Source organism: Herpailurus yagouaroundi, unplaced genomic scaffold (genome assembly GCF_014898765.1).
Source record: "Herpailurus yagouaroundi ecotype Mexico unplaced genomic scaffold, PumYag 67681, whole genome shotgun sequence".
Taxonomy (NCBI): Eukaryota; Metazoa; Chordata; class Mammalia; order Carnivora; family Felidae; genus Herpailurus; species Herpailurus yagouaroundi.
The window spans coordinates 4,368,392-4,392,095 of record NW_024420481.1 but is presented as its reverse complement, the minus strand read 5'-3'; the positions used below and the strand labels follow the sequence as shown (position 1 = coordinate 4,392,095).

At 48.6% G+C, this 23,704-nt stretch overlaps 1 protein-coding gene across 1 annotated transcript in view; it reads left to right on the top strand.

Moving 5' to 3' along the window:
* Positions 1–350: 350 nt before the first annotated feature.
* XPNPEP2 (X-prolyl aminopeptidase 2) overlaps positions 351–23,704 on the top strand; it is a 26,916-nt gene continuing 3,562 nt past the window's right edge. The window contains exons 1-19 of the mRNA XM_040468076.1: positions 351–647; positions 3,452–3,528; positions 5,195–5,305; positions 6,449–6,512; positions 7,440–7,544; positions 7,789–7,875; positions 8,792–8,938; positions 11,890–11,991; positions 12,662–12,743; positions 13,029–13,224; positions 13,863–13,952; positions 15,191–15,300; positions 16,059–16,136; positions 17,242–17,313; positions 19,573–19,633; positions 20,849–20,918; positions 21,434–21,538; positions 21,980–22,039; positions 22,535–22,611. Coding sequence (XP_040324010.1) covers positions 599–647; positions 3,452–3,528; positions 5,195–5,305; positions 6,449–6,512; positions 7,440–7,544; positions 7,789–7,875; positions 8,792–8,938; positions 11,890–11,991; positions 12,662–12,743; positions 13,029–13,224; positions 13,863–13,952; positions 15,191–15,300; positions 16,059–16,136; positions 17,242–17,313; positions 19,573–19,633; positions 20,849–20,918; positions 21,434–21,538; positions 21,980–22,039; positions 22,535–22,611 — 1,743 coding nt within the window. The 5' untranslated portion in view covers positions 351–598. The remainder of the gene's footprint in view (positions 648–3,451; positions 3,529–5,194; positions 5,306–6,448; positions 6,513–7,439; positions 7,545–7,788; positions 7,876–8,791; positions 8,939–11,889; positions 11,992–12,661; positions 12,744–13,028; positions 13,225–13,862; positions 13,953–15,190; positions 15,301–16,058; positions 16,137–17,241; positions 17,314–19,572; positions 19,634–20,848; positions 20,919–21,433; positions 21,539–21,979; positions 22,040–22,534; positions 22,612–23,704) is intronic.

Genomic DNA, 23,704 nt, shown 5'->3' with positions numbered 1-23,704 from the left:
GCTGAAGAAAGTAGCTCTCCTGCTGTAACGAACTTCCCCCTTCCCTGAGGGGTGCAGCGGGGCTTCCCAAACACTAGGGAGTGAGGACACTGGCTTTTTCTGAGACAAGCCAGCTCAGAGGAGGAGGAAAGATAAACATTCATCTGGGAGCAAAAGTGGGGCTGTATCCAGAGCCTGGGGTGGGGGAGCTAATGGGAAACAGCTTGCTGGAAGGAGGGGGACAGAATTCGGGAATGACTGAGACGTGCTGCTGAAGTGGGGGGCGGGGAGGAGCAGGCTGATTGAGACCAGCTGCAGCTCCTCTGCCCAGAGATCTTTGGACTCTGCACGGGGCGGGCTTGGAGAGCTGAAGCTTCCCCACCCACCCGGATTCCCGACTCCGGTCTCCCGAGTCCAGTCCGAGTCCGGAGCCCTCAGATACAAAAGACCAGAGGGGGACTCACCATCCACCAGCTGGACGCCTCCTCCCCATCGCCAGCCCCCACCCCCTGACTGCTCCTGTCCTCGGAAGGCCTGGAGGAAGAGGCCAGGGAAACATCCCTGCCTTTTCCACCCCCCACAGCCCTCCATCCACCCAGCACTGGCATCTGGAGACCCCATGGCCCAAGCTCACTGGGGATGCTGCCCCTGGCTTGTCCTCCTCTGTGGTATGTGCATCCTGGTCCTTCCCTCCCATGCTGGGAGGGCAGGTCCAGCTGGAGAGCAGCTCTGGCCTCTCCCCTCTGGGTTCAGAAAGGGTTGGAGTGAGGGCTGGGACGAGGTTATCTCTTTCTCTCTTGGTCCTCCTCACTGTCATGAGAAAGAGGAACCCCAGAGCCAGTCCTCAGGGCCCTAGAGAGTCAGGTCAAGTCTGGATTGGCACCTTTCCATTTCCACCTGTTAAAGAAAAGATGATTCTGGCACTTGTTAAAAGAGTATGGAAGACTTCATTCAAAATTATTGCAATAGGGGAGAAAGATCAGGCTCAACTCTGAATACAGCAAAGATGGCTGAGGACTTAACAGCCAATGAACAGAGTGAGGGGGAAGTGGATGGAAAATTACTAAGAGGAGACATCAAGGGTAGGGGAGTTCTTGCTAAGCCAGCTTCATAGGATTCTTACTGAACGCAGGCCAGGGTGAACAGATATCAAGGGTGAAGGCTGAGGAATTTGATCAGATAGTAAAGGTGATCAGATATTCAATCTCTAAATTGACTTAGCAAGATTCTTATTGAGGACTGGGTGACACAGGCCCACCAAGGACCAGATGGACATGGAAAGCCAAAGTCAAATTCTAGTGAAGAAGAGGCTCTGAAGAGCATAACTAAAGTTTGGTCTTTGTCACTCCCATGGTGCCCTGTTTGTCCTCTTTGGTTACAACTAGATGCCCAGCTCAATGCCCTCCACACCCATTCCACCCCCAGCCTTAGGGAGGCCTCGTTGCCTTTGCTCTCTATCAGCAGGACCCCGCTCATTCAGTCGGCACCCACTTCCTGAGTACCTCCCCAATGTTAGGCCCTGTGTCAGGGAACACAAGCCTGACCTTGGCAGCCACAGCCTTGGCCTTAGAGAACAACAATCTGGGTGTTGAGACAGACATAGTCTGGCTGAGTCTTGCTTCTTATGTTAGCATCCTAGCATCACCATTTTGCCAAATATTTCCTACAGAAATGGGGGTCATTTTCTTAGATCAACAGTATGGGTTGCAACTTCCCTTTGAGTTTATGAGACCAACACAGCCATGCAGGACATTTATAGTGTTAGATGCCAGCCACACTCCTATCTGTAACTCAAGCCACTCAGAAGGTAAAAGTATAGTGTCTCCCCACACCCAGGCCCTCATTACCCTCTGAAGAGATCCATCCTAAAAGTGGGGGCTAGAGGGAAGGACTATCAGAGACCATTGGACTCTCAGGGCTAGACGACCCAGAGCCTGTGGGACTTAGCCCAGTGTCTGGCATTGAGTAGGTACTTAGGAAATGTTTGCTCAGTCAATACTGAGTGACTCCTTGGGTCACACCAAATTTGGGACCCAAATTGGAAACTAAGTTTCCATATACTCTGTCCTTCCTGTGGCACCACCCTTCCTATGGTTTACTTTTTGTACTCAGATGACCCCAGTTCAAATCCCTGCTCTACCTGACTCACTGTGGCAAAACTTGGGCAAGTTACCAAACCTATTTGGGCCTGAGCTTCATCATCTATAGAAAATAGACAGTAATATCCACCTCACAAGCTTATTGCAAGTATATAATGAGATACTATAAATTACTGAGCTTGGGATTCTCTCTCTCTCCCTCTGTCCTTCTCCCCCACTCAAGCTCTCTCTCTCTCTCTCTCTCTCTCTCTCTCTCTCTCTCTCTCTCTCACTGAAAAAAAAAAAGATTCTTTCTCTCCCTCTCCCTCTACCCCCTTCCCATCTCTCTCTCTCTTTCTCTCTCAAAAAAATGAGCCTGAAATGAGAGCCAGATATTTGGGTCGTAAGAAATGGTACAAATGGGCCTTGAATTTAAGTAAACTCAATATAGGGGCACCTGGGTAGCTCAGTCAGTGAAACATCTGACTCTTGATATTGGCTCAGGTCATGATCTCAAAGTAGTGCAACTGAGCCCCGAGTTAGGCTCTGGGTTGAGCACAGACCCTGCTTGGGATTCTCTCTCTCCCTCTCTATCTCTCTGCCCCTCCCCCTGCTCATGTGCACAAATGAGCGGGTGCTTTCTCTCTCTCTCTCTCTCTCTCTCTCTCTCTCTCTCAAAATAAACATTAAAAAAAGAATGCTGGGGCGCCTGGGTGGCGCAGTCGGTTAAGCGTCCGACTTCAGCCAGGTCACGATCTCGCGGTCTGTGAGTTCGAGCCCCGCGTCAGGCTCTGGGCTGATGGCTCGGAGCCTGGAGCCTGTTTCCAATTCTGTGTCTCCCTCTCTCTCTGCCCCTCCCCCGTTCATGCTCTGTCTCTTTCTGTCCCCAAAATAAATAAACGTTGAAAAAAAATTTAAAAAAAAAAAAAAAAAAAAAGAATGCTAAGGAAACCCAATATATATAAAACTAAATGTATAGAAGAGTAAAATGAAGGTGGGTTGATTATTTAACGAGATCCTCTAGAGAATTTCAAAGAAAATTTGATTATAAAATTTTAATTTACATACAACTTTTCCAGTTTGGTAAACCCTGAAAAGTCCCAATTAGATTAGAAGGGAAAAGTTGATTTATTGAGCACTAAACCCCATGCAAAAGTGGCAATCACTTGTCAATGAAACAGGTTTCTTTGATTATGACCCAGGGTGCATTCAATTCAGCCTAATTTCCTATGAAATGTGATTATTTTTATCCTAAGGTAGAGTTGGACAGCATTGCTTTTTCAAAGGATGGAGGCCCAGTGGGGACAGGGAGCAGGATTGGGGAAACATGTCCCTGTGCTCTCTAGGAGCTAACTGGTCTCCAAGTGACCCTGGATTTTTCTCCTGGTTTCTAGCTTTGGGTGTCTGGGGCCACCCAAAATCAGTGGACCTGACGGCAGAGGACGTGAGAAACTGTTTAATCAGCCCTCCGGTAAGGCCCCGCCTCAGCCCCACCCCACAGCTCCCATCTTCTCCCCATCCCACATTGGCTCAGTTGCTAGCCTTTGCCTCTACCCACCTTTCTCCTGACTTCCGGACTCTGGGGCCACAGTTTCTGATTAACATCCCTCAGGTCGGGCAGCACATTCTCGAGTGTCTGACAGGCACACCCCATCCTTCCCTCCCATCCATTCCCACAGCAGTTTATCTACTTCCGTCTGGGTTTGGGCAGCCCCGCTAGAGGGAAGGAGGAGGGGCAGGAAGGAGGGTGAGGGGCTTTAGCTAGCCTTGGCTGACGCTGGGCAGAGGCAAAGAGGAGGATGGGAGGAAAGAAAACAAAAATTCTAAAGTTACAGTGCAAAAGGAGGCACAGAAAGGAGGAGGGAGGAAGACAGAGCTAGAAAGGACAACGGAAGGGTGAGAGGGCGGCCTCGGGTGTGACTACAGGCGAAGGCATAGCATATTGGAGCTGAAAGGTCTCAGCTTCCTAGCTGGAGACCAGAAGATTCTTTCCACAAGAGTAGGGCAAAAGAGCTTCTTCAGGCAGGGGGAGGCACAGGCGAAAGCTGGTGGCCTGCCAGCAGTTCACTAAGCCTCAGGGCCAATGGGGTACATCTGCTTGCAATGCCAAGTTTATGAGACCACTGGGGAAGTCAGGTGAGTGGGCAAACCATGTTACTTTTATATTAAAACAGACATGGATATATCATTAAGTAGAAGGCAAACAAAACAAAAAACCCACACTTTTTGTTTTATTTTTTAAGTTTATTTATTTCGAGAGTGAGAGAGAGCAAGCACACACGCGTGCAGGGGAGGGACAAAGAGAGAGGGAGAGAGAGAGAATCCCAAGCAGGCTCTGCACTGTCAGCACAGAGCCTGATGCAGGGCTGGATCTCACAAACCTGGGTCGAAATCAAGAGTCAGCCGTTTAGTGGACTGAGCCACCCAGGCGCCCCTACCACACTCTTTATTTTAAAGATAAAACAGCTTTTAAAGAAATGGCTTAGAGGGGATCTTTCTGGACAATATCCCAAACTTCTGGGGGTACTCATTCACTCTCCTCTGCCATTTGGGACCAGTAGGTGGAAACTTGAAAAAGTCCCCAAGGTAGGGTTGCCTGGTGAAATACAGGATGCCCAGTTACATCTGAATTTCAAATAATGAATAATGTCTTAGTATAAGTATGCCCCAAATAGTGTGTGGGACATACTTATACTAAAACATTATATGTTGCTTATCTGAATTTCACATGTGACTGGATGGGCATCCTGTATTTTTATTTTCTAGATTTGCAATTCTGCTGCCAAGGTATCCAAAGAAAGACTGTCCTTCTAGCCTGGCCCAGTGCCAGGGCTCAGATCCCTGCACCCATGCCCCCATCTGTGACTCAGGTCCCATTATTGTCACAAGGAGTTTCTCTCCAAGTTCTTCAACACCTACATCTCCTCTCAGCCCAGGCACCTTATTCTAGACTCACCCGTAACATCAGCTCCCACCCCTTTCCTCTGCAGGCTGGTCCAGCCTGGCCACACCCAGTACCTGCCTAAGGTGGGGGTGGGGGGGCTGGTGACTCCTCTGGATGCTGGGGCTCAAGCATCATTTTCTCTAAGCAATGTGTGTCTCTATGTGTGTCTTGGTGTCTTCCTGTCACATGTTAGTACCTTCCAGTTACTGTGGTCAATACCACAGCACAGCTCACAGCCCTCCGCCAGCAGATGCACATCCAGAATCTTTTTGCCTACATCATCCCTGAAACGGATGCCCACATGGTAAGGGACAGCTCATCCCCCACCCGTGCCCTCTGCTATCCTGGGTCAACCACCAATGAGAACAGGGTACAAATGAGAGGCTGCTAAGGCTCAGAAGATGAAGGAGAGAAAGGATTCAAAAGGCAAAGGGAAGGAAGTACAAGGCTTGGACATGTGAGTTTTAGGGCAGCTGAGAGAGTCTATTCCTTTACATAGGAGAGAAGCCATCACCAAATCTCCTTGCCTCCAGGCAATGAGACTATAAACAAGTTCAGAATCAATTTTGATCAGTCCCTATATGGCAGATCCAGAATGAATGTCTAGGGCACTCCAGCCCTAGGAGGTTAGAGCGTGGGCTAAGAATCAGACCAGAAGAATTCTAAGTTCCCTTCCAGCCCAGCCTTTTCCATAACCTGATGGATGGAGCATTGGAATGATCCACAGTCCCGGACTACATGAATTTGGAGTGTAGGCTGGGGGAGGGGAGCAGACAGGAAAGAAGATGGTCTGAACAAGAACTGCTTTTCCCAAAGCAGCACCCCTGCCAACCCATCCCACCCTTTCCCCACCACCGGCTCTGCCTCCATCCCATCCACCTTTTGAGCACTAGCCCGTTTGGAAGAGAAGGCATTTTCAGTGTTAATAAGATTGCTTGAACTGGTTTTCCCATCTTGGGTAAGTATCTCAACTTCTCTGAGCCTCAGTTTCCTCTTCTGCAAAATGGAAATAATGAGATCTGTCTCAAAGGATTATGATGACCAAAAGACAATTATGTGTAAAGCCCTCTGCAGAAGTTATTTATGGTGTACTCAGTGTACCATACTAGACGGGGGAGGGTGTGGCGACAGCTAGAGGGGAGAAACCAGAAGAATCAAAAGACATGATCCCAGACAGCACAGAATTTTCATTCTGACCGGGGAGACAAGAACAGGCCAGTTCTGGACTATGGGATTGAGACTCCAAGAGACACAGTTGTCCAAAGGAAGGGAAGATCCTGAGATCTGGGGGAGTGACAGAGGACTTCCTGGAAGAGGTGCCCAGTGTGCCTGGGCTTGTAGGACTTGTTGAATCTGACCAGACAGAAAGAACTGGGATGTGGTTGGGGGCGTTCCATGGGGTCTGACTCCATGAAGAAGGCTAACAACGGTGTTGTTGATTTCCTAGAGTGAGTACATCGGCACACGTGACAAGAGGCGTGCGTGGATGACAGGCTTCACAGGGTCTGCAGGTGACAGCCATTACCCTGCCCTTATTGCTTCTGTTGGTAGACCCAGAGGTAGTCACAGATGCTCTAATATGGCCAGTTCTCAGAAGCCAGGACCCCAAGACCTAATGTTCAGTGGTCCTGTCTCCCCTCTACGTCTCAGAAAAGGGTCGCCAGGGTATACATCTCATAAACCACCAGTCACACTTCTCATGAGGCAGAAGGCAGGAGGCTTTCTTCCAGTGCTTGCTGCCAGACGTAGCTTAGCACACCCTGGGCTCCATTTCTGGAACAGCTGCCACTTCCACATCTAGCCACTAGGGGCCCGCTGATTCCCTTCATACATGGCTCACCTGGGGACAGTTTTACTTAGTGGGTTCTTCTCAAACATCACCTCACATGGCCAAATGAGTCGCAAACAAAAAAGCACTTTATGGGATCCCAGTTTCTGAAGGGGCCCCCCACTCTGATCCTGGCCCCCTGAGTGAAATCCACGCTTCCCTTGCTGATCCTTAAACATTCCTCCCCTAAGCTTCAAGCTTCCTTGCCTTACTCATCTTTGCCAAAGATACTGGGTTTGGCTTCTCTGCCTGTCCTCAGCTAAGCCCCTGGCTTAGTGTCCCTATCAGCCACTGAGTCTTGATACTAACTACCACACCATCTTTCCTGAGAGCACCTACATGCAGCATTGACTCTTTTGGAAGGCCAGAAGCAGACCCCACTTGTCCCTCCTTAGGTGAGGATCTCAACACAGAGCAGAGATGCCTGACCCAAGCTGGCTTCCCCCGACGCTCTCCTTAATGTCTCCTGCCTCACTTTTTGTAATGGAGGAGGGAAGTTCTTTCCGGAGACCCCTTGTGACATTCTTGGAGCCAGTACCATATTGCCTATGCACTAAGGCCACCATCCTCACCTTCACCCTCAACTCCAAACTTCTCTGTTCTGTCTCAGGAACTGCAGTGGTGACCATGGGGAAAGCAGGTCTCTGGACTGACAGTCGCTACTGGACCCAGGCTGAGCGGCAGATGGACTGCAACTGGGAACTACATAAAGAAGGTAAAAAGGTCTCATGGATTTGTCCCCCAAGCTCTGAAATCTGGACTAGGTTCAAGAAAGTACAGGTAAGAGGATGCATGAAAGGCCTCTATGGGAAACTTGGGAAATCTCAAGCCATACCTCACCTTTGAAGCTGACATCAAGGAGGACGTACCTGGCAGGATTGTCACAGACAGAAGCCTGACTGGAGAGCCTGAGACTGTCCCTGGAGGTGACTTTCCATTCTTTCCTGTCTTCCTCTTAGTTGATACAGCTTCCATAGTCGTCTGGCTCCTCACTGAGGTTCCTGCTGGAAAGCGTGTGGGTTTCGACCCCTTTCTCTTCTCCATTGGTATGTTTTTCCCTCATTCCTGCATTTGTCCACAGCAACAAGGGTGACTCAGCCCCTCTGGGATGTAAAGAAGCATACCTTCGTAGAAGGAGGAATAGGATGACTCTAAAGACAGAGGGTCTCAAGTTATAGTTGCAGAATATTTTGCAACAAAGACTTACTCATGGACTGTGTAATGTAAATATATTTAAAAGAATGAATGCAGATTTTTTTTAAGTCATGAGTACAGAGCCCCAACCTAGAAGATCCAGGGAATCATTAAGTCTAACAGACATAATATATATCTAGCAGACAAATAGGCCAGGATGTTCTTGAACCCAGAACCATCCTCTGTGCTCTGAAGCTGTACCAATTATGGCACTAGAATCACTTGGGAGCACTCTTCGGAAAGGCAGCTTGGAAGGGTCAAAGAAGTTCAGTGAGCTTCTGCACAAAGAAGCATATTCCCCTCCCCCCAGGATCATAGGTCCCTGAGCTCTGGGACCCCAGCCAGCTGGCCAAGGGTGGGGTCTTCACAAATATGTACCAAAAGGTTCCCCCTTCAGAACTGGCTTCTTTGCCAGCCTTTCCAATGGTGTGAGCATCACCATTCTTTGGACTGTGGCACTGAAGCTCAGTTACAATGGAAAGTACTGAGAAGAGGGCCCCATAGCCATTGGTGCTTAAAAGTATAAACCTAGCCAGTTGGCTGTGGGCAGGGTTGGGGTGGGCCCAGGGCAATTAGGCTTTGAAAGCAGAACAAGGAGGCTGAGAGGACATGCTCCAACAGAACCAGACTGCTTGGACCTACTCTGAGCAGCTGGGCTTCAGCAGTGGAGTGGGAGGCAGAGCAGATAAGGACTAACTTTGCCTGAGTCACAGTTTTCCCTGAGGTGCGAACAGGCAGGGGACAAGTGACTGCTTCCTGTCTCTGCAGGTTCCTGGGAGAGTTATAACATGGCCCTCATGAACTCTAACATAAAACTGGTGTCCATCACACCCAACCTTGTGGACCAGGCATGGGGGTCAGAGAAGCCTCTGGTTCTGAGCCAGCCCATTTATGTCCTGCAGGAAGCATTCACAGGTGATTCTCTAAGCCCCTTCTCCTTCCCAACTTGAAGCAACACAGGTCCCCACTGCTGCCTCCTTTGGGTGAAAATTTTGTCCTAGGAATTACCAGAGCAATGGTTCTTGAACCTTTGTGTGCACCTGAATTGCCTGGGATGATTATTTAAAAAACAGATGTCATCTCAAAGAATCTGAATCAAAAGGTCCTCAGACCATATTTAGAAAACACTGGAATAAATAGTGTTAGGACTTGAAGACAGAAGGAGCAGGAAGGGGATTTGAAGACAGAACAGGAAGTGAGGAAACAAGGGAATCAGAGCAAGATGGGGAAAAAAAGAACCCCACCCCTTTCAAGAGAGGAAAAAACATGATATGAGTTGCTTGTGCAGTAGTGGAGACTGGTTTATATTGATTCATTCAAACCTTGACTTCTGGCCCTCCTGTAATAAGATGTCTGGGGTCAGGTGGGCCGGGCTGACAAAGGAAGTATGTAACTAAGTTCAGGGTCAATCCATGGTACAACTTAAGGTTCAGGTTTTGGCCAGACCACAAAGGAAAGTTGACTGACCCCCCAAATTCTAACATCAATAGTTTTCATCTTGACCTCATTGATACTATCTAAATACATCATAAAAGAACAGCATGCTCTAGATTCTGTTAAGTAGCAACTAAAATCCTGACCATGATCAGGCTATTGATTATGAATCACTGTCTTGGACACCACCACCCCCTACCTCCCCAGGAATTCTGAACAAGCCAATGGACTTGGATTCCTAGCAATATTGGGCAATCTGAGAGGCCCCTTTCCACACACAGGTCCGTGCACATTTCTTGCTTGAAAAGGAGTCAAAAGAGCAGGAGGGAAATTTCAAAATAGAAAGGATGATGAAACAAGCTAAAACTGCCCAATTTTCTTTATCTGTTCTGGTATAATTTGCAGAATCATTCTGCATCTCACAAAAATTTTAAAGAAACTTGCTATCCAGGACTGTACCATCATAAATAATACTCATTCCATTCAGATAAAGAAGAGAGCAGTTATGTCGGGAAGGGGAGGGGATAAAAGGGGGAACCCTTCCAAGGGACTGAGGGAGAGTTCACATGGGTTTTAAAGTCACTTCCCACAAGTGACAGGATGCTAAGCTTCGTAGGCTGCTCGTCTTCAAGGAAAAGCCATCCAGAGCCAGAACTGGGCCTGGCAGCCCAAGAACAGAGTTCTTGAGTCACTAAGCTTACAGAGACAAGAGAGACTTTCTCTCCAGCAACTGATAAGCTTTAAAGGGGGCAAAGGGCAAGGAAAAGAACGGGAAAATTTAATTATTCCAAGATACCTGTATGCATCAGACAATTTAAATTTGCCTGCATTTGTTGTCACAAAAATGTATCACATTCATGAACCTGGACAAGATAATTCTAAGGGAAAGGAGCCAGAGTAGGCCCCATATTGTATGGTTCCATTTGTATGAAATATCCAATATAGCCAAATCCATAGAGGCAGAAAGCTGATTAATGTTTCCCAGGAGCTGAGGGGAGAAGAGAATAGGGAATGACTGCCTAATGACTACAGGGGTTTCTTTCAGAATGATGAAAATGTTCTGGAATTCTGGAATTAGACAGTGGTGGTTGCATAATCTTATGAATGTTCTTAAAGCCACTGAATTGTGCACTTTAAAATGGTTAAAATGATACATTTTGTGGTATGTGTATTTTACCACAATAAAATAAAACAATCATTAAAGAGTATCATACCCAAAGCTTTGGTTCTTGTTGGATAGTTTTACCTGTTTGCATAAAGTTTTTTTAAATGGCATTAAGTTGCTTATGTTAATCTCTGAGCCCAGCTAGGACCCTTAATGTTTATGACCTTCTGTCAGCAAAATATGAGCTGTGCCTCAGAACAGACCCTTCATGTGCATTACAGAGACTAGGGATAAAAGATGAACACTAAAGTCCTAGAACCAGGACACAAGCATCCTAGAAAGGACAGCTCTGTGGCACAGAGTTTAAGGACAAGTCTGGGGACTGACAGTGTTAGCAAGATAGTCCAGTGTCCATATAGATTAGGAGGGTGGGCCATGTAGTCAAAAAGACCTGGGTTGAAATCTCTGCTCCACCCCTCCACCCCTTGCTACCTATGAAATCTTAGACAAGTCACTTTACCTCCCTGAAGCCTCAACATCCTTATCTGTAAATGGGTCAAATAAGAATTAAAACAATGTTCAAGGACCCGTGTCTTATTAGGCACCAGGTTACTTCAGAGTAGAGGCTCTATCATGACCCAGCCTTGTCCCTTTGCCCTTCAGCCAAGGCTGCTCTCTTGATCTCTGTTCTGCATGCTTACTTATGGATCAGAAGGTTACACCAGACTTACTATACATCAAGACACCATTCTATGTGCATTACAAATATTAATTCATTTGATGCCCAAAATAACCCTATTGATGTCAATACTGCTATGATAATCCATTCTCATTTTCACGAATATGCAAAATAAGACACAGAAGGGTTAAGTGATTTGTCCAAGATCACACAACTAGTAATGGCAGGGCCAGAACTTGAACCCAGTCAGCCCAGAGAGTCCATGTCCTTAATAATTACAGAAGTGAGAGTTTGTTTGAAGACAGTGTTCTATTGCTTTTAAAGAAATGGGAAGGGGTGCCTGGGTGGCTTAGTTGGTTAAACAACTGACTTCACCTCAGGTCATGACCTCACGGTTCGTGAGTTTGAACCCCACATTGAACTCTCTGCTGTCAGTGCAGAGCCTGCTTTGGATCCTCTGTCTCCCTCTCCTTCTACCCCTCTACTGTGCTGTCATGTGCTTCCTCTCTCTCAAAAATAAATAAATATTACAAAAATTTTTAAAAAAGAAAGAAACAGAAAGCGATTGCCCTGAGGGAGCCCTCTCAGGAACAGAGTGCCAAAGGGAAAGTATGTTGCTTATGCTTTCTTTGGCTCCTTTGCTTCAAGGGAACACCTGGCAGAAGAAAGTATCTGACATCCGCAGCCAGATGCAAAAGCATCCCAAGGCACCAACTGCTGTCCTTCTGTCAGCGCTTGATGAGACGGCCTGTGAGTGTGGACTCATGGACACGGGTGGGCGCCTCGGTCCCCCCAAACCCCAAGCCTCTTGGACCTGCAACCCAGAACTCCTCCCCCAGTCACCCTATCACCACGGGTTCTGAGAGCTCCATGGCCATGGTCTGTGGGAACTAAGAAGGCTAGGGGGCAGGAGATCATGTCTGCTTAATAAGAAAACCAGGAAGCCCAGAGCACGCTGTAGGCAGCCCACAGGCCATCAGAGGAAGGGGCTGAGCACAACGGCAAAGGCTGTCCCATGAAGGGAAAGGGGCCCAACTAACACCTGCCATCAGCCTGGCCAGCAACCCAAGAGCATTCAGACTCCCAGCTTTCGCACCTGGTGCAACCCTATTCTGTCCCAGTGTGGCATAGGGCTTCTTACCTGACCCTGGCTCTGAGCTTCAGATATTCTGGGAACCCACTGGAACTGTGCTGGTTGCTGGTGGGGCATCTTCATTTTTCTGGGAGAAAGGGGGGTCCATTGCTCTCATCAGCACCTCAAAGCCCCCCTCCCCACCAAACTGAGAAACTTTCAGAGGCAGATGTTCAGGCACACTGCCGGGACTCTTTGGGGCCCAAAGCAAATGGTGGGGCAAAAGTGTGCAAGTCCTTGCCTTGGGCAGACCAGCCTCAAAGAAACCCCATCAATTCTCTTCCCCAGGGCTCTTCAACCTTCGTGGCAGTGACATCCCTTATAACCCCTTCTTCTACTCTTACACACTGCTCACAGACTCTTCTATCAGGTATGGCTTTTCCTTGGCTTGCTCTCCAGGACTTCCTCCAACTCCCACCCCTTGATGCTCTACCACTTACATGGCCCTGGTACACGGCCTTCCCAGGAACCTGCTGCCTACCCCCACAGGATCCTCTAGGAAGCCTGCAGTGGGCTTTTCCTGACCCCTTGACCTCTGTTCCCACCTACTCCAAATATGGTTTGCTTGGTTCTTTGCTGGAGTTCCTCTGACCTCCAGGAAGTGCATCAACCTTAGAGACCCTCAGTACCCTCCTCATCTTCCGTCCCCACCTAGGTTATTTGTAAACAGGAGTTGCTTAAACTCTGAGACCCTGAAGTACCTCAACTCCAGCTGCACGGGCTCCATGTGTGTGCAAGTCGAAGATTACAGCCAAGTCCGTCACAACGTCCAGGCCTACGCCTCAGGAAACGTGAAGATCTGGATCGGGACCAGCTATACTACATACGGGCTCTATGAAGTGATACCCACGGTAGGTTTGCCAGGCCCCAGCCTAGGCCAGGTTTGCCAGGCCCAGCGTAGGCCAGGCATCGTGCCTGCCCCTGCGCCAGCCCTGATAAGTTTCAACCTAAAGTGGGGTCACAGCCCCTTGGCCATTCAGGCAGTTGGTCAGTCCCCTTCTAGGCCTCCCTAAGAAGAGATGGAAAAAGAGGGAGCAGATGTCTGTCCACAGAGAGCTCAGAGATTGTCAAGGAGACTAGAGAGGGAACAGCCTAGTAGACCAGAGGCTATGAAGCCACCAAACCTGAGACTGGGTCTTGGTTCTGCCCTGAACTGGCTGTGCAATGACCTTGGACAAGTGACTTAGCCAGTCCTAACCTCTGTTTCCTTACCTGTAAAACAGCAATAAGAGTCCTGACCTCAGAGGACTTTATCTGAAGAGATTTAGAGGAGATGGTCCATGTAAAGCCCGGTGCCTGGCACACAGCAGGCACTCAACAGATGGTAGCTGTTATGACATAATACATGCAGGAAACTCATGTTGCTAGATTAGCCCATTGACCAGGTTGCTTGATTAGCCCAGGAAAGCTGGGCTTTCCTGCCAGTACTTTTCAAACCCCACTGTGCCCTGGAGATGGCCCCATACCTCTTCCTCTCTGCCCATGACAGGAGAAACTCATAGAAGACACCTACTCCCCAGTGATGGTGACCAAGGCGGTGAAAAATAGCAAGGAACAGGCCCTCCTCAGGGCCAGCCACGTAAGTCGCAGGAGGACTAGCTTTTGGAAACTCCTGATTTGATGAATCAGAAACGAGCCTGAAGAAGCTTAAGGAAATAGAGAAGTAGACACCAAACTCCTGGGCACCCACCTGGGCTTCATCCCTCATGCCCAACCTGGTACAGTGGTTTAGGGCATGGGCCCTAGAGCTAGAGTGTCTGAATTCAAATCCCAACTCCTCTACCTACCTCCTAGCTGGGTGACTTTGGGCAAGTTGCTTCAGCTCTTTGGGCCTCAGTTACCTCATCTGTAAAATGAGTACCATAATAGTAGTCTACACTATAGGGTTGTTGTGAGGATTAAATAGATAAATATATATGCTATACAATATATAATATGTATAAAATATATAAGTAACTTATAATTAACATTAATTATAATATACAAGTAATATAAAATATAATCTATAATCATATACACATGTGTGTACATATATACATTTATATGCATAGACTATGTGTATACATATGAATATAAATATATACTTATATAAATAAATGTATATAAATATAATATGGAGTATATAAATACATAATTGTATACATATTATATACATATATAAACATAATTAATAATTATGCAAATATAATTATATTGAATAATTATATATATGTGTGTGTGTATATATATGTGTGTGTGTATATATATATATTGCTTTGATCACTGCCTGGCACATTCCAAATGTTAAGTAAGTGTTAGCTGGCCTGATTTCCTCACCCTGGCAAGACGATAGCTTGCTCTTTTGGATATTCCTGTTCAAATTAGAAGAAATGCCGCATTTTACAAAACTTTCTTATAGATAATTTTAAACGTATACAAAAGTAGAGAAAACAGCATAATGATCCCCACGCACCACCTCTCTGCTCCAGCCCTCTTCAGCTCCTGGCATTTGGTCTACAACTCCAGGTTCATTGCCTACGCCCCCACCCTCCACTGCTGGCTGGTTTTAAAGCAAATCCCAGATATCATAGTGTCTCCTGTTAACACCCTAGTATCTCTAAAAGAAAACACTTAGGAAGTGTCGCTAAAAGATAGAACTCTTTTTAAAACATAACCACACTGTAATCACATATAAACTTTAAGAATCCCTTAAGATCATCAGTCAGTGAAACCCTCGAGTTTTCAAAGCTCAGCTCCCCAGCAGCCGCCTGATCCCCTTGATCCCAGAGCCCTGGCTGCGATCCTGCTGCAGCCCTCTCCTCTGCTTGCCCACTGCAGGTGCGGGACGCCGTGGCTGTGATCCGCTACTTGGTGTGGCTGGAGAAGAACGTGCCCAAAGGCACGGTGGATGAGTTCTCAGGGGCAGAGCTGCTCAACAAGTTCCGAGGGTGAAGAACCACTGCTGACATTTTGACCATTTTTAAGGGTGGGGGTGGGGGCAGGGAGGGGCACCTGGTCTCCTTACTTCAGTGGGAAGACTCTCTTTGTATTTGGGGGACCTCTCTGGAACAAGGAGTAGCAGGTTTTGGCGGCGGCGGGTGGGAGGGGGTCGGGGAGCTGGGCAGGGCGGGTTGGATGACAGTGCCTGGAATCGCTGGAAGCGGAACACCTTGAAGGGCCACAACCCATCAGTGCCCCCTGGTGTCTGCTTCAGGCACAGACCCTGTTTCCCTGGGGGAGGCTGGCTCAGGACAGGTATGGCTCCTGGACCCCTTGAAAGTATCAAGTTAGGGAGTGAAGTTCCCTGAGGGCACGCATGGCCCAGGCCAGAAGCATACTGTAGGTTTGAGGTGCAGGATGCTGCTGTGGGGCTGGGGAAGCTTTCAGACACAAGAAACTAGGTTTCTTCACTCTCACTTTACCATAAACTCACTTTGGGACAATGGGCCTTGGTTTCCACATCTGTAAAATGGGGGAGGAGGGGGACAAATTGGTGTCTACAGCCCCTCCTTCTCTGACCTTGAATGCTCTATAACTGACAAACTGGAGCCTGGGAAGATGGCACCAGGAGGTGGGGCTGGGAGAGCCAAATGGAGTCTGGCTGAGGTAGAGGCAGCCATAACCTTCATTTGCCCTGATTAGATATGCTGGGTCCAGCCTAGACCCTGAGCCCATCCACTGACCATTCCTGCCATGTACTTTTCAGAAAGGAACAGTTCTCCTCTGGACCCAGTTTCGAAACCATCTCTGCTAGTGGCCTGAATGCCGCCTTGGCCCACTACAGGTACTTCAGGAGAAGGAATTTTCCAGGCCCCTGTAGGGACGGGATCCTGGGGTATATGCAGGGGCTGGGGGTGTGAAGGAAGAAATGCTCTGGGGCCCAGGCCCACATTTAAGGTTTGAGACTCTTTAGCACTGTGAAGGCTATGATGGGCAGTGGAGCTCCGTCAGGGATTGGGAGTCTTCTTGGAATTAAAAGGCCTGAGCAGTTTTCCCCACAAAAGGCTGAGAATTTGTGAACACACAGGGCTGAGGGATCTGGAAGGGAGGCGGGGCTGCTGGATGTTTTTCCTTGGCTTCCTGCGAGTTGTTTATATTAGCTAATTCTTAAAGCTCTCGAGTACATGGGGAGAAAGCCCTGTTCACCCAGCCTGAACCAACTAAGGAGGGCCCAGAGGTGGGATAACCAGATGTTTGGCTCCATAGAAAACAAACACCTGCAGGCCAGCCTGATAGAATTTGGGGGCCCAAACCCACCAGAATGCCTCAGCCTGGCATGGGCACAGCAGGAAGAGATCAGATGTCCTCCATGGGCCAGCCTGGCCTGTCCCAGAATTCCTTCCCCCAAAGTCTCCCAAGCCCACAGCTGCCTTGGCCCAGCCCCTTCTCCCCTCTAGAGAGTAGCAGGGTAGGAATTCCTTGGCCCTACCAACTCTTGCTCTCTAGCCCCACCCTCGAGGACTCTCCCTTCATATTCCCTGGCTTCTCAGCGGTCACAGAAAGAAAGAGAGCACTAGACTGAGCATCTGGGTCCAGGCCGAGCTCCTCCCCAGCTTTACTGCATAGCCTCCTGCAAGCCTCTTGGCTTCTGTGGGCCTGTTTCTCCCTTATGTAGAAGGAGACGACTGCACTGGTTTGCTCTCTGAGGCTCTCCAGGCTCTTGCATTCTGGGTTCCTTCTTCTCTCTCTTCCCAGGGACCAAGGCCTTGCTTGGTGAGGTATAGGACAAGCAGGTGTGTACTGAGTACATTAGCAGCATCACCTGAGTACTCTTCCAGGGCCCTTTGGGAAATAAGGGGTGAGGGGGTTCCTCTGCTTCCACTCGGGACCTCCACCCTGCCCAGTGTAGGGTTAGGCTACTCCCTTCTCAGTGGCTCTCCCCTTCTTAGCCCGACCAAGGAGCTGCACCGCAAGCTATCCTCAGATGAGATGTACCTGCTGGATTCTGGGGGGCAATACTGGTATGTACTCCCCACCCTGCCCTGCCCGAATATCTCAACACAGACATCCTGGGCTGCCTAAGAGCTGGTCGAAGCTTTCCCTTCCTGGGTGTGGATCCTTTGTATGAAAAAAGAGAGCCCTGGATTGAATGACCCTGAGCATTGTTCCCATGTTCATACTTGCGGATCCTTGCACGGTGGGAAACACAGAAGCCAAGTCATTGGGGCTGCCCGTGCAGCACCTCTGGGAGAATCAGAAACATCTCTCCTTGTTCAAGTGAAGTGGGTTTTTTTTTTAATTTTTTTAATCTTTATTTATTTTTGAGAGAGAGAGATGGAGTGCAAGCAGGGGAGGAACAGAGAGAGAGGGAGACACAGAATCCAAAGCAGGCTCCAGGCTCTGAGCTGTCAGCACAGAGCCTGACACGGGGCTCAAACTCATGAACCGTGAGATCGTGACCTGAGCCGAAGTTGGATGCTCAACCGACTGAGCCACCCAGGCGCCCCAAGTGAAGTGTTTTTTAAGCCTGCATGTTATTACACAGTCTGAACAGCCATGCTTAGCAGCCCTGCCTGGCTGCACAAACACTGTACTCACATTCTCACCTACTCACGCACACACCAGCAGCATGCATCCTCCCTCAGCCCCCTCTCCCCACCCTGCACAGATGCAGTGACCATGTCAGGTTGGGGGTGGCAGCCAGATCAGGTCTCCACAAGCAGCAGGTGAGGAGAGAAGCACCCTCAGAGGGTGCCCAGAGCACAGTTGAAACAGGGCACACCTATCAGCATGGGTATGTCTGTGAATAGATATGTGTGAGTGACCATGTGTAGGGTTATGTAGGAGGGCACTCTCCCCCCCCCCCACCCCTGCCACCTCCAAGACTCCACAATCTGTGCGTCCACCTGTGTGCTCTCATTGAAATTAGTATATAACCACGGAGTGACTGGTACCCCTTTAGAGGTGTTACCCTTGTACAGTACACAATCTGAACACGCAGACATGTCAGCCATGCAGAATAGGCTAACTAACCCCAGTTTTTCCTAATTTGTGACCAATCATTCACACAGGAGTTGAGATAAGATGAGTCAGTAGATTTTTCCCTTCTTATCTAGGAAGCAAGTGGATTGTAGAAAAGCTTGGGCAGGGTTGGCGGGGGGCCAGGGGTGGGCAGGAAGGGGTATGCCGAACTGATGGAAGAGCGAGTAGTTTCAGTTTCCCATTCTCTATCCTGTGGCAATGGTGCATGTGCCAGTGACAAAGGCTCTTCGCTTGCTCTTAGTGCAGCTCTGGGAGCTAACCCAAGAGCTCAGCCTAGCAGGCTTCGCTCATCACATTGTGCTCATCACAATCTGGCGTTGTGCTACTGTGTACTTGAAATGGCCAATGTGCAAAGAGGAAGTGAATTTGAGGGGCGTTGCTGGATTGGGGCATGCTCAGAGAGGGTGAGGCCGGGGAACTGGTCACCTCACTTCCTCTTCTCCTCTTCTGAAGAAGTCTGCCACGCCCTGTGACCTGCCCCCAAGGAGGAATCCCCAGGGCCCTGGGATTCTCTCCCCTCCCCCTTCCTAGTGGTGACCACAGGGACCATCTGGGGGAACAGCTGCTGCTGTGGTTGGGAGTCAGACTTTTTGGCTTCTGGCTTCAGTTTCCTGGGACTCTGAGCAAACCCTTGTGTGAGATCCATATTTACAAGGAGAGATCTGTGTAGAGAGTCAATGCTTGCTTGAGGCCTGGCTTCACTGAGCCTCAGAAAGGGGGATGGCTCATGGCCTCAATTGCCTCATCTGGGAAATGAGGATAATGAGGCCCCCTCTGCTACCCTTCCCAGGGAGCTGCAAAAGTGTTCTAAAAATGGTAAATAACTATGTGAATGTGTAAGAATATGATGATCTCTCTGAACCTCAGTTTCTCCACCTGTAAAAATGGGACAGTCCCCTTCCTCTTGCCTCCCCGAAAGCCTGGTAGAAAATTTGCTTGTAAAGCTAGGCTGACCCAAGAAACTCAGATTTGTAAAACAGCCAAAATAGGTGGGATGGGGGTGGAGTATGTATGTGGGAGATCAGAAATGTCAGACAACTTAGTGACTTTGAACTTCATAGCTTTCAGAGTCCCTTTATGCACAGAAGCTGAAGATGGGAAATTGACAATGGCATCTATGTTCTTCCTTTGCCCCTAACCCACCTCACCACCACCCCACTCTTACCACTCAAACCCCAGTGGGAAACACACGGGAAGCACATGGCCAAGCTGTATATGCTGACTGTCCTTCTCCACAGGGATGGAACCACAGACATCACCAGAACGGTCCACTGGGGCACCCCCTCTGCTTTCCAAAAGGTAAGAATTGGACCCAGAATACCCCTACCCACCTTTACCCAACGGACACCCAAGCAATCACTCCAGCAAGAACCCTTCATTTTACGGAGGCTAAAGCTGAGGCCCAGAGAGGTTAAGTAGTTTGCCCAAGGTCACACAGCAAGTTAGTACCAGAAAACCCAGTCAGTGCTCCTGGCTACTTCCCCAGAGATATTTCAGGCCACCAACAGGGCCTCAGCCGAAGCTTATCATCATCCCATTTCAGTGAATCAGTGAACAAATATTTATTCAGTGCTGTCTGTGTGCCTAGTCCCGTGCTCCGTAGAAAAGAGGAAAAAAACATTCCAGGCAGAGAGAAATTGCATGAGAAGTCTCAGAGGCAGAGGTGGAAAGGAGCTGAAGGTTTTCAGAAAGCAGTGAGGGCTGGCCCACATGGAGAAGAGGCTGGGACATCCTCTATGTACATGGAGGGGAGGGTGCTCTAGGTGGCGAGGGAACAGGGGGCCACATTCATGCTTTCAGCAAGTCGACCATGGCTTGAACGTGGTGCTGGAAATAAAGAACAAACAAGAGCTGGCCAGGCCTCAAAGAGCTCAAGTTTAGTGGGTTGAGTCCAATGCCCCAGGCTGTCGTGCACAAGATGACAAACCTATGTGCTTGCGTGCCCATGTGTGTGTGCATGTGTGTGATGAGAGGACTTACCACATTGCCACAAGGAGTGAACAGAAGAGGTTGCTGTCAGCCCACCTCCCTCCCTTTATCCGCAATGTAAGCAGCCCAACTGAGCAAGGCTGACCTGCCAGATTATGAGGCCCCAACCCAAACCTGAGGCCTGAAGGAAACTCAAGGATGATCATAATAGTAATAAGGGTGCTGATCTGTATTTGAACATTTACTGTTTGAAGCACCTCATGTGCATAAGTGGACCTACTCTTCCTAACAGCCTTATGAGCTGGTACTGTGATCATTCCATTACAAATGAGGAAATTGAGGGACAGGGTGGTTAAAGTAGCTTGCCCAAGGTCTCAGAGTTTGTGAGTGGCTACGTCAGGACTCTAGCCCAGGGGTTTGCCTCCCAACCCCGTACTGTCAGGCCTCAGCCCACCACCATCTATAAGCGTCCCTGTGGACCAGTTAAAGAGAACCACATGGACCAAGCTCCAGCTTTCAACAGGTCCCCCTCGGAAACTCCCAGGATCCTCCCCTTACCACGTTACCTCTCCCTCTCCCCATCAGGAGGCATACACCCGTGTGTTGATCGGAAATATTGATCTGTCCAGACTCGTCTTTCCTGCTAATACATCAGGTGGGTTTTGGAAACCAGGCTGGACCCAGAGCCTCAGGCCCTGATTTCTCTGGACCCAGACTGCCACCCTAGAAGGCTAGTGTGGCAGAGATTATATCACCATCCCATCCATTGTATAGATGAAAAAAATCCAGCCCAGAGAGTGAAAGCAGGTTGCCCAAGGTCACACAGAGGATTACTGGGAGAGCCAAGCCTTGAACCCAGGCCTCCTGACTCCTAATCTAATACTGTAGCTCAGTGGGGTAGGGGAGGCTACTGTGGGCTGTAGCAGTCATGGGAGGACTCCTAGAGGAAGTGGGTGTCTTGATGGATGGGGAGAAATTATAGTAGAGTCATCAGTCTAGGTAACATAGGTACAATGTAGGATGTGCTGTAAACAATGCATGCTAACCTGCCTCTCAGGAGCCACTCTCCACAGGTACCATCTTGGTAGTTGACTCTGGGACAAGAGAGCAGGAAGGGGCCAAGCAGACAGTTGGGTCCAGCTGACTGACTGGGGGCTATCTCTCTTCCAGGGCGAATGATGGAGGTGTTTGCCCGCAGAGCCTTATGGGATGTTGGGCTGAATTATGGTCACGGGACAGGCCATGGCATTGGCAACTTCCTTTGTGTGCATGAGTGTAAGTGTCTCTTCGGCACTTCCCTGGGCTCCCCGCCCCCCACTTCTTGTGAAGGAGATAGAACATTGCATAGGTATGGAAATGACCGGGACCCACAGAGATGCAGTGACCCACCCAGGGTTAACCAGCTGGTGGGAGGTGATGCTCCACAGGGTAAGTGAGAAATCCTGACACCTGGCCATTCCTGCTGCCTGCTTGGCATCTGGGAGGGCCTCAGAGAGAGGAGTGGCAGGTCAAGGCCTAGCAGCTGACTGGCATAGACACCAAAGTAATAAAAAACAGAGCCAATGTGGTCTCTGTGCCAGCCCCAGGTAGACAAAGATGTGGTGGACAAGTGCTGCTGGAGAAAGCCCAGTTTCCCCAGTTGGTCCCCAGGGCCTGCTAGTTTCTGAGCTGGAGAGTATGAGAGGGTTGATGCTCTGCCTACATCTCCTTTTCCAGGGCCAGTGGGATTCCAGTACAACAACATCCCCATGGCTAAGGGCATGTTCACCTCCATCGGTATGGCTCTCAAGCTCTTCCACCCCCTCCCCCGCCCAAGACTAGCCCAGGACTACAGTTGAGGGAGTGCCAACCTTCAGGGAACATGCCAGGCACAGACCCACTGGGATCCACCACTCCCAGCGCCAAGTGGATTGTCATACCCCAATCCTAAATCCCTTCAGCTCATACATTCATTTTGCCCTTGGGAGTCAGTTCCTGACTGTACATCCAAACACTGGAGACTCCAATCAAAGGTGGGGAAACAGGACAGTAGCACACAAGGAGATGGGGGTGCCTCCAGGATCCAAGTGAGCTCTTAAGTCTTCTCTGCTTGGCTACAAGGCCTGGCAGGTTGCCTCTGCGTGGTCAGTGAGCATCTACCCAGTGGTGGGTCTGCCTGAGCCAAGGGACAGCCAGACAGCTGGGCACTCCAGCCACTCCTCAATTTGGACAGGAAACACAGGCTTGGGTCCTCCTCCTGCTTAATACCACAAGCATCTCTGTGTCTCCTAGAACCTGGTTACTATCAGGATGGAGAATTCGGGATCCGTCTTGAAGATGTGGCCCTTGTGGTAGAAGCAAAGACCAAGGTAAAGTGCTGCTGAAGCGGCCTGGAGCTATGGAAAGCACAGCAGTGACTTTGGGCTGCATGGGGTATAAGGAAGGTCAAAGGAGAAGGGCATTAAATAGGAGGCATGAATTCATTTGAAGTTTTCCTGGGCTCTAGAAAAATTCCATAACTCAGAGTTTCTCAAACCTGTTTGCACAATAGAATATCCGCATCATCACAAGAGCTTTTTGTTTTTAATGCCAGTGCCCAGGTCCCACTCTAGACCAAATGAATCTGTGTCCCTGCCCTAAATCATTGGTCCTCAATGCACATAATAATGGCCAGGGGAGTTTATTCGACATGAAGATTCCCTATAATAGCAGCCAAAGGGGATAAAATTCTTATGTATAAACTTAAAAAGACTTATATGGAGAAAATCTCTACTGAGGGACATAAAAAAGATTTAAGTAAATGGTGCTCTCTGGAAAGGAGCCTCAGTATTATGGAGATGTCATTTCTCCCTAAATTAATCTATAAATTCAAGACAACCACAATTTCAATGCTAACTGGATGCTTTCGTGACTTCACGAAATGATAGTAAAATTTGTAAAAATAAACATGCAAAAATAGCTAAGTAGATAGGAAAATTCTGAGAAAGGAGAGCAATAAAGGAAACTAGCCTTTTCAGATATTAGCACAGACTCTGAAGCTACTGTAACTAAAACAGTATGGCACTAAAGATGAGAGAGACAGATGTAGCAATGAAACAGAATAGTCAGTCCAGAAACACATCCTCTAATTTCTACAAACAAAGTGAGAATTTAATTTATAATAAAGCTGGCATTTCAAAACAATTAAGGCCAGAGACATTTTATAAATGGGCAGGGGGGACAAATGGCTAATCATTTGGGGGTTTATTAAAGTGAAGAACCTTACTCTTACACCCAAATAAAATTCTGAATTGATCTCAAGATTTAAAGGTAAAACCATAAAAGATCTGGAAGAAAATCTATATAAATTCATTTATAATCCCAGGGTGGAAGTGGGCCTTTCTACAAGACCTGGAAGCCGTGAAGGAAATTGATCAATTAAATTTAAAACTGTACGGGAACAAGACCATAAACAAAGTCAAA